This window comes from Chrysochloris asiatica, unplaced genomic scaffold (genome assembly GCF_000296735.1).
Source record: "Chrysochloris asiatica unplaced genomic scaffold, ChrAsi1.0 scaffold00137, whole genome shotgun sequence".
NCBI classification, from domain to species: Eukaryota; Metazoa; Chordata; class Mammalia; order Afrosoricida; family Chrysochloridae; genus Chrysochloris; species Chrysochloris asiatica.
Window position 1 is genome coordinate 1,706,473 of NW_006408655.1, and position 10,511 is coordinate 1,716,983.

Genomic DNA, 10,511 nt, shown 5'->3' on the forward strand with positions numbered 1-10,511 from the left:
GTTAACAATGTATTATGCCTATAAATTAAACTTAATAACTAATAACAAAACTAATTTACAATGTTTGAAAAACCTATTAACCTGTGATATGCAGATGATACAACCTTGCTTTCTGAGAGCCAATAGGACTTAAAATATCTGCTAATAAAGTGGTCCAACCTCTCTAGAAAGCAATATGGTGCTTCCTCAGAAGGCTGGAAATAGAAATACCTTATGATCCAGCAATTCCTCTACTTGGTATTTACCCTCAAAAAATAAGAGCCATAACATGAGTAGATTATATGCACACCAATGTTCATAGCAGCACTATTTATAATAGCAAAAAGATGGAGACAGCCAAAGTGCCCATCAGCTGAAGAATGGATAAACTGTGGTACATACACACAATGCAATATTATGCTACCTTGAAGAACAACAAGGAAGTGGTAAGCCACCGATAACATATATGAACCTTAAGGACATTACGTTGAGTGAAATTAGTCAGTCACAAAAGGAGAAATACTGCAAAGGACCACTACTGTAAAAGACTCCATACTAGAGGTGGGGGCAGGGGGTGGATTCTTTGATGCTTACTGGGATGTAGGGGATGAGGTGAGGGGAGGAAGGGGAAGGTGGAGCACAGGGCAGGGAATAGACACAGGACAGTTTGGGTGCTAGGGAGGAGGGCAATATACAAGAAGGGGGAGTGGAATGGAAGAACAAAGCAGATGGGAGAACAATTAGGCAGGTTTGCATGGGATAAGTGGGACAGAGGTAAAGAAAGATATATGCACAACCTTGAAACAACAGGACTCTGGGATACAGGGATTGAGACATGGTTGGAATGGGGGACAAGGGGGAAATAATGTTGAGATACTTGCCTGTCTTTTGAATCTTAGTTTCCCTTTCATACCATTATAAAATAGACACTGGAAGGGGAGCAAATGGAATAGCCAGAAATATCACCATAGGAAGCTTGTAAGTCCATCTTCTGCCTACAACTGATTGGAATACCTAAAATGGGGCTACAACGTGCCCAGTGAACGAAGCTTCCTGTGGAGTCTCTGCATTACATAAGACCATAAGTGGAATCCTAAACAGCCTCCAGAATCTTCAGAGGTGGGAAATTTGCACTTGAAAGGACAAGCAGACCAGCCTGGAATGGCTAGAAGAACAGAAGATGTTTCTTGAAAGAAAGACTGACAGGAAAAACACAAAACAATATAGGCAGATGGACTGATTACTACAAGAACAAGCAAGCTGCTCACCTAGGAAACATCAAGCCATGTGGTTGGGTCCCCTCAGAGCAAACCCCCTTCCAAGACTAAGACTCAGTGGGAATACACGCTCTGATTGGTAACCACGTTCCTCACCGATAAGGGGAAGTGAGGGAAAAACAGCAATGAAGCTGCGAGTTAAAGCCTACAACACTCAATAGACTCCTGTGAACCCGGGTGGAGACCTGGTTGGCCAACAGTGTGGAAAGACCTGGGGACTCTTGGGCCCAGAGTCAGTGACATAGCCACAGAGGACTAGAGTAGAAAGTTAAGCGTCCTGCTGATAAGAAGAGAGGGCATATGCACAAGAACACCCACACTTGCAGGTAATACCCACGTGATCTGGCTTCAATGACTGCATGATCCAAGCTCAACCACAAGAAGAAAGAAGAGGAAAAAAAGAGTAATCTGATACAATTTGATGAACTTGACCTACACCTATGGATGCAGTAGCTCAAAAGAGGGAACAAATCTTTACAGCGAGGATCATTCCCACCCCCTCCATACACAGAGTAGACAGGGATGGGCAACTTGGACATTGGCTCCCCAAAATGGAGGGGGGGAGGGGTTACAAATGCAAGAAGTGACTGACTGGCTTCCAAGCTTCCAAGAGGGAACCTAGATCCAGAGGACATGGAAAAGGTAGAATCTCCACTGAGTGGTATCCAATCTGTCTAGGTGGGGCTGATGAAAGGAAATGAGGATAGGCTTCTTGTAATACAAAAGTGAATAATTGTTATCAGGACTGATTGTGAGGGTTGAAAATGTAAAGGTAGACATTTTGTAGCAAGGCGGGGAGTGATTAACTCTGCAGTCTAGGAGTAGAGGTCCCTAGGACCATCAAAGGAGAAGAGCAGAGAGCAGGACCCTACCCAAGGTAGCAGTGACGCCAGAGATGGAGGCAGAGAGGATGACGTGGAGAGATGGAGTGGTTGGGGACTATGGATCCAGAGAGGGAGAGAGTCTGTGTGCTGATGACCGGAGGATAGGCTTGCAGGGTATATCCTTTGGTTGGTTCACGATGCATGGAGGGGATTGTGACCATGGCAATGAAACGATATACAATAGGATGAATGTAGGACTAATGTTCTCCCATTTAAACTATCACATAAAAAAAAAATTAATTAATTAAAAAATACATATTTGCTGATAAAAATCAAAAGACCACAGCCTTCGGTATGGGGAGCACCTCAATGTACACAAAACAAAAAATTCTCACGACTAGACCAATAAACAACATTGTTATCAACGGACAACGATTGAAGTTGTCAAGGACTTCATTCTTGAATCAACCATCAACACTCATGGAAGCAGCAGTCAATAAATCAAATGATGTACTGCATTAGGCAAATCTGCTACACAAGACCTTTAAAGTGTTGAAGAGCAAAGATGTCAATTTGAGGACTAAGGTGCGGCTGGCCCAGTCATGGTATTTTCAGTAGCTTCATATGCATGCGGAAGTTTTGCAGTGAATAAGGAAGAACACATAAGAATTGAGTTATGGTGTTGGAAAAGAATATTAAGGGTACCATGGCCTGCCAGAAGAATAAACAAATATTTGTTGGAGCAAGTACAACCAGAAGCTCCTTAGAAGTATAATCTTTGCTTCTCAAGAGTCTTCTGGCTGTACTTTTTCCAATAAAGACTTTCTTGTTTTTGCTGGAAGTCCATGGTACTTCAAATATTTCTTGTATCAAGAAATGATGTTGGAGATAGCATGACAGAAATTTCCAATGATTTTTTCTGGTCAGCAGTTTGAAACTCCTGCAGCAACTCTGCAGGAGAAAGATGAGGCTTTCTGCTCCCATAAAGATTTACAGCCTCAGAAACCCTGTAGAGGGTCACTGTGAATCGGAATAGACTCTACAGCACATAACCACCACCACCACCAATGAGTTATTCATTGAAAATAGCTTTTTTAAACAATATAAAAGATGATTATACACAAGGACCTCAACAGACAGAGTGCACAGAAATCAAATTGACTATATCTGTGAAAAGAGATGGTGGAAAAGCTCCATATCATCAGCCAAAACAAGGCCAGGGGCAGACTGTGAAACAAAGCAAACCATCAATTTCGCATATGCAATCTCAGGCTGAGACTGAAGAAAATTAAAACAAGTCCATGAGAGCTAAACTATGACCTTGAATATATTCCACTCAAATTTAGAGATCATCTTAAGAACAAATTTGACGCACTAGACAATAATGACTGAAAACCTGAACAGATATGGGATGACATCAAGATCATCATACAAGAAGAAATCAAAAGGTCATTAACAAGATAAGAAAGAAAACAAAAGACAAAATTGATGTCCAAAGTGACTGTGAAACTTGCTCCCCAGCGTAGAGATGCTAAAGCAAATACAAGAAAGGAGGTAAAAGAGCTGAATGGTGATGGTTATGTGCCATGGTATCGAATCCAACTCATAACAACCCTGAATAGGGTTTCCAAAAGCTGTACATCTTTACAGGAGCAAAAAGCCTCATCTTTCTCATGTGGAATAGTTTCAAACTGCTGACTTTGAGGTTAGCAGTCAAACTCGTAACCATTACACTACTAGAGCTCCTCAAAAAGGACTGAATAGAAAATTTCAAAGAGCCGTGTGAGAAGGCAATTTATCCGGGATCCAAGCCAGATTTTCTAGGTCCCAGGGGTATTTGGGGGTAATAAAAATAAGAGCAAAAGTCTTGCTGTCATTGCCTGTGAACATCAGTTAGAAAAGCCATTAAAATAAAATTCAACTCACCTTCTGTGTCCTCAGCCATCTCAAGTTTAAGTGCTTTTGTTCCATCAAAGCAAAAAGCCTTGATGGAATTCAGCCCCAACAACGAAGCATTCTGCTTTATTTTTTCTACTTTGTTGGCTATTTTATCCAGTGCTATCACTTCTCCCTGAAAACAAAACAAAAAAAACCCCACAACATAAAAATAAAGTGTTAATCCAAAGCAGTCAGGAAATTTATTAGCAAAAAAAAACTCAGGAAAAATGAGTCTTTCCCATTCCCACCCTTATTCCAAGTTTTAAAGCTGAATTCATTAAATGCTCATACACTCATGTCTGTATTTTCTGAGCTATATACTAACAAGATTCATATGAGACAATTAAAGAGAAGACGTAAACCCAAATACCTACATAGCACAGAAAAATGTTCTGGACTGTATATGTGTGTTGAGTGTGTATACATACACACACATGTAATACCCACACTCATTTTTATTTTATACCACCTGCTTGACATACAGAATGTTTCAGAAATTTTAATAGCATTGTATTAGATACTAATGGGCAATGTGAACTCTCACTGTTAAGTTTTTGGATAACTAATATTTATAATAACGAAAGGAAAAAGTTACAATTTGACCTTGACACAGCAAATGTTTCTACTGTTTCTGAAAAAGATTAAATTCTGACAGTCTTAAGAATCATCAAATACTATGTAGAAAAAACGGATCACTTAGTAAAGTCTATAATCTTGCACTTCTGGTTTAAGTACACAGATACGTTATCTTCTACTGAGTAAATTAGTTAGACAGAAGACCTTCCCTAAAAGCTTTATAGAGGTCTATTTTGACGCTAGAAAGTTTGCCCCACTTAATGTTTTCTTGTCCAGAAATTAATATCATAAAGGTAATGGCCGAAATTCCTAGGTTCATAAAATTGTCTACCACTGTATAAATGTGAGCTAATTTAGAAAAAATAACAACTAGTCCACAGCTGCCACACTTTTAAGGTCCTTGCTATGCTCTTTATCACCTTAGATTAGATTTCATGGCATGTCATAAAAATTATTCCTTGCACACATCAGCAACTTTCATGCTCCACTCTTGCACAAACACACATGACAAAGATGCAAACATGGATTAATCCAGTTCTTAGTCAACTCCAAGTCTACCCCCATGCAGCTGAAATGTATACAACCATACCAATTCATCTCACTTGAACTTCATGATCACTATACTCATGGGGACTCTCAATACAAACCAGAATTATATGTCTGTCTTTAGTCCAGTACTTTACCTACTTTCCTAAATTACTATTTTGTAGTTTCTCAAAATTCTTAACACTGCCTCCTCCTCCCTTTTCATCTAATGACCCTGTCTCTTAATTCACTGAGAAAACGGAGACAACCAAAAGTGAACTTTTAGTTTCTTAGCAACCTACCAACCTATCAATATTTGCACCCACATACTCTGCCTTTCTTATTTCCATGGATTAACTGTACCATGCTATTATCTACAGCCAGTTCTACTGCTCATGCACCAAACCACATCACATCTCACCCACTCAAGGATATTGTTCCAGCAATTTTGTAACTCTCTCCCAGGTGCTGTCTATTTCTTCTTTCTCACTGTATCTTTCTCATTGGCACAGAAACATTGCTGTTTGTTCTTTTTAAAAACACGCTTAGCCTCACATCCCTCCCCAACTCTACCTCATGTCTCTGACTTCCTGCCTGAAAAGCAACTGTCTCTGCTCACTTTCGAATTTATTCCTGTATTATCCTTTCCTAAAATCAAACAAACATTTATATTCACCAAAACGATGCAGGTCAAGGCCATCAATGACCTACATATTGCTAAATCTGGTGTTGAGTTTAATCTTCATTTTACTTGGTCTACCTCTTCACTCCTTCAATCCCTGTCTTCGCAGGGTTTCTAGGGTATCATAACCTATTACAGGCTGTCTTCCTACACATGCCTTTGCACCTTCCAACCTGAATGTTGGCACACTACACCCATGAGACTTAGTCCCCAGACTAATCATCCACTTTTATGGATTATCTATAGGAGTCCTAGTGTGGTGCTGTAGGAGAAAGCACTGGAATGCAAGGTCAGTTTGAACCACAAGGTTGGTAAGTGAACCTCACCAGCCACTCTTTGGAAACCCTATGGAGGGTCTCTATGAGTTGGTAATGACTCAAAGGCACTTCAACAACAACAATATTATCTATATTTGATGCTTTTCAAATTTAGGTTCCCAACTTATACCTCTGTCCTGAGTTCTAGACTAATATCTATCCAATTACCTTCACAACATTTCAAAACTCTTAGATATATAATTGACATCTCATTTTAATATGTTCAAAACGGAATTTCTGATTTCTCCCTGAAAAACTTGCACCTCCCATACTTTTCCTTATCCAGCAATTACTCCACCCTTCTAGTTCTTCAAGCCAACTATCTTAGGAGTTGCTCTTGATTAATCTCTCATTCTCACAACTAGTATCCAATCTATCAGCAATTCCTAGTAGCTCTACCTTGGAAGCATACCCAGAATGTAACCACTTCTTACCACTCTTAACTGCTTTCTCCTTAATTACCATTGCCTAACTAATCTCCATAAAGAACCATAGTGGTACTGTGGGTTCAGTGTTGAGCTGCTAACTGCAAAGTTAGTGTCCAAACCCACCAGCTACTCTTTGGGAGAAAGATGAGGCTATCTGATCCCGTAAAGATTTACAGTCTAGGAAATCTTATGTGGGGTCATTAAAAGTCGGACTCAACTCAAGGGCAGTGGGTGGTTTGGTAACTGGTCTCTGTACTTCTGCCTTACCCCCGTAAAGCCTGTATTCAACACAATAGCCACAATAATGTTGTGTTTTTCCCCACAATAATGCTTTTCACAGAAAGTAAGGTTATGTCACTCTATTCTTCTAACATCTCCGATGACTTTCCATCTTCTAACATCTCCGATGACTTACCATCACTCTTGAGTAAAACCAGAGTCTTACCAGAATTTACAAAACTGCTCTGGCCCAAACACCCTCTCTCTCCATCCTATATCTCTGATCTCTTTTCCTCCTGTCCTCCTCCCTCCAAAACTATTATGGTTTCTCTCTCAAGTCAGGACTCCTCCACCTCAGGGCATTTACATTTAGTTTGTCTAGTTAGAACATTTTTTTCACAGATCTCCACATTGTTCATGTCCTTTAAATCTTTCCTCAAATGTTACCTTCATACTGTGGACCTCCATGACCACCCCCATTTAAACAGCAAATTCATAATCCCCCTCACCTTAATACAAACCTTCCTTTATTCATGATTTGAATTATGAATATTTAATTCATGTATTTGTTTATTATCTGTCTCCTGTAACTAGACTATGAACTTCCATGAATATGGGAATTTGGGCTACTATGGTTTACTGTGTTATCCTAGTCTCTGGCACAAAGCAGATACTAAACAAATATCTGTTTCATCAATCACTCACTCAGCTAAGTAAGTAGTCAAAATCTGATTCCAGATAAAGAAAGCTATTATGACTGAAAATACTAGCATGTGTAAGGTTTTAGTAACTCTTTAATTTTACATGATATGAAGCAATTGGTAAAATAACATTAACCAACTGCATCCTTCTTGAATTAAGGAATCAAGTTCAAGGACAGACTGGTTACAAAGTCACAATTAGTTGTCAACACAAAACCAGCCAAGAAGGAAAGAAGACACCTTTCAAATAGACACATGTGGTGGTTGGTGGTTATGTGCCGTGGAGTTGGTTCTGACTCATAGTGACCCTGTACAGGGTTTCTGAGGCTCTTTACAGGAGCAGAAAGCCTCATCTTTCTCCCGTGGAACAACTGGTAGATTCGAACTGCTGACTTTGAGGTTCGCAGCCCGAGTCATAACCATTACACTACCAGAGCTCCTTAAACAGACACATAGGTTAGTGTTATTAGTTGCCAAGTTGATTCCGATTCAAGGTGGCCACTGTGTGCAGAGGAGAATGAACTGCTCCAAGTACTCTCAAGGCTGTGACCTTTCAAAAGCAGACTGCCAGGTCTGTCTGTGAAGGCATTGCTGGCTGGGTTTAAACAGCCAATCTGTCACTTAACAGCAGAGCATTTAACGGTGTGCATCACCCAGGGACTCCATATCCACAGGAGAAGATGCAGTAAACATCTGAGCTGAAGTTATCCTAGGACAGCCTTACTCATATTTTGTGACAATGAAACAACCTTTATAATTAAGCCAGATCATACTGCTTTTATGAATTTCAAGACTAGAACACACAAGCACAGACATATATTAGGGGCTTCAATAAAACTTCTAGAATTGAAAAATAATGGAATTTTTTCACAAACTGTTTGAAGCCACCTCATATGTAGGATAAGGAGCTCTGGTAGCATAGTGGTTACGAATCAGACTGCGAGCCTTAAGGTCAGCAGTTCGAAACTACCAGCTGCTCCGCAGGAGAAAGATGAGGCTTTCTGCTCCCGTAAAGATTTACAGCCTCGGAAACCCTGTACAGGGTCATTATGAGTCGGAACCAACTCAACGACACATAACAACAACAACAACATATGTAGGAAATTTGTGTTTTTATGTAAGAATTATTAATTTTATATACAATGTGTGTACATACATACTTCAATACTTTCATAATATATTGTAAAATCAATTTTAGTGGAAAAATCTATTTTAGCAATTTTTAAAAAATACTAATTTATAATTATGACATGAAAAGGTCTTTAAAACATTTAATTTTATGAGGAAGGAATTATACTCTATAATTGCATTTAACAAACTGGTGAAGTCTTGAGAAACAGTCAAGAAGTCTTGAGAAACAATCTTCACAAATGATAATGTCTACTTAATTTATGATGACTGACATCTCTGAATATTCTTCACTTTGGCTGAATCTGTAAATGTTCAGATCATGAATGTCTATATAATAAATTATATGAAATCCTACCTTCTCCCTTGAAATTTACATCAAATAGTTTTGTTGTGAAAATAACCTTACCTGATCATGCATTAATGCTGCAATATGTGTTGTTTTGCCTCCTGGTGCTGCACACAAATCTAGAATCTTCTCTCCAGGTTGAGGGTTCAGAACATGAGCTGCTACAGCAGATGGCAAATTCTATATGGGTAAAAAAAACAATCAATTGCCAATTATTCGAATTCATCTTCACTTTTAGAAAACATACAAAACTCTAGCTAATTTAGTAGTAACATCCTCAAGTCTGCCAAGAGTATGCATGCTATGTGTTGTGATGTGTGGTGTGGGTGGGGTATGGTTGTGTGAGATGTCACGTTCAGTGCCATCATCTGTATTCTGACTCATAGAGACTCTATGCACAACAGTACAAAAGCATTGCTTGGTCCCGTGCCATCTTCATAACTGGTGCAATGTTTGAATCCACTGGTTAAGAGTATAATTTCTCTCAATGTACCAGTGTCAGGAAATTCAGTTTCCTGGAATAGTCCATGATCTCACAGGACTTATACATACAAGCAGTGCATTTCTTTAATGATTCCAGGGTTTCTTTCCTAATATTAGTGTTTGCTGGGTACTCAAGCTCATCAGCTGCTCCTCAGACACCCTATATGGGGTCACTATGGGTTGAAACCAACGCGACAGCACTTAACAACAACAACAACAGTATATTATAGATTGAACTGCGTCCCTCAAAAGTATGTGTTGAAGTACTAATAACAATAACTGTAAATAGGATCCTGTTTTAAAACAGAATTTTTGTTATGCTACTAAGTTCTTTAGGATGGATCCTAAGTGAGAAACATAGTTCCTAAACCTAATCACTTTGAAGGGTTGTTGTATAGAGAGCACAACAGACACAGCAGCATACACACAAGAAAGACAGACACAATGTATGGGTCTGTCTAGAGCAAAGGCAGGCCAAGGATCATCATCAGAATTAGGAAAGAGAGCCACAGAAAAAAAAATAACCTGGCTGAGACTCTGATTGGGAGTTTTGGCCTCCAAATCTGTAAGAAAATATATTTCTGTTTTTAAAAAACTTCCGTTACAACAGCAATAGGAAATGAAGACACAACAAAAGAAAGACCTCTATTTCACATTTCGAATGATTCTTAAAATTTTGGAATCCAAACACCTAAAAAGAATTGAGAAATGGAGGAACAAGCAAGACGGCGATCGGGTAGAAGTGCAGTAAAGGCGTTCCGCCAACAACAACCCAGAATACCCGACCAAGCAGGCTCAGGGGACGGTCCCAGAACTTTGAACCACATATAATGTAATATTTAGAAGGTTGGAAGGCTCATAGCTGGGGGAATTTGTGGCAGAAGCAAGAAATCTATTGCTTTCTAGTCCAGGACGCTCAGCAGCTCTAGGAGCTGCCATCTTGGGTGAGACCACGTGGGGGAAAGATCGGAGTAGCCACAGACACCTGGCAGAACTGCTGAGATAAAGGTGTGGACATTCTTTTCTTTTGGTATCTATTCATTGGTCCCTTGCTGTCTGCGCACCTCCATTCTGGTGACTATAGG

At 39.6% G+C, this 10,511-nt stretch overlaps 1 protein-coding gene across 1 annotated transcript in view; it reads right to left on the reverse strand.

Moving 5' to 3' along the window:
* Positions 1–10,511, reverse strand: part of NSUN6 (NOP2/Sun domain family, member 6) — a 111,692-nt gene that overhangs the window by 47,799 nt on the left and 53,382 nt on the right. The window contains exons 7-8 of the mRNA XM_006869888.1: positions 9,004–9,123; positions 4,007–4,151 (exon numbers count right to left, since the gene is read on the reverse strand). Coding sequence (XP_006869950.1) covers positions 4,007–4,151; positions 9,004–9,123 — 265 coding nt within the window. The remainder of the gene's footprint in view (positions 1–4,006; positions 4,152–9,003; positions 9,124–10,511) is intronic.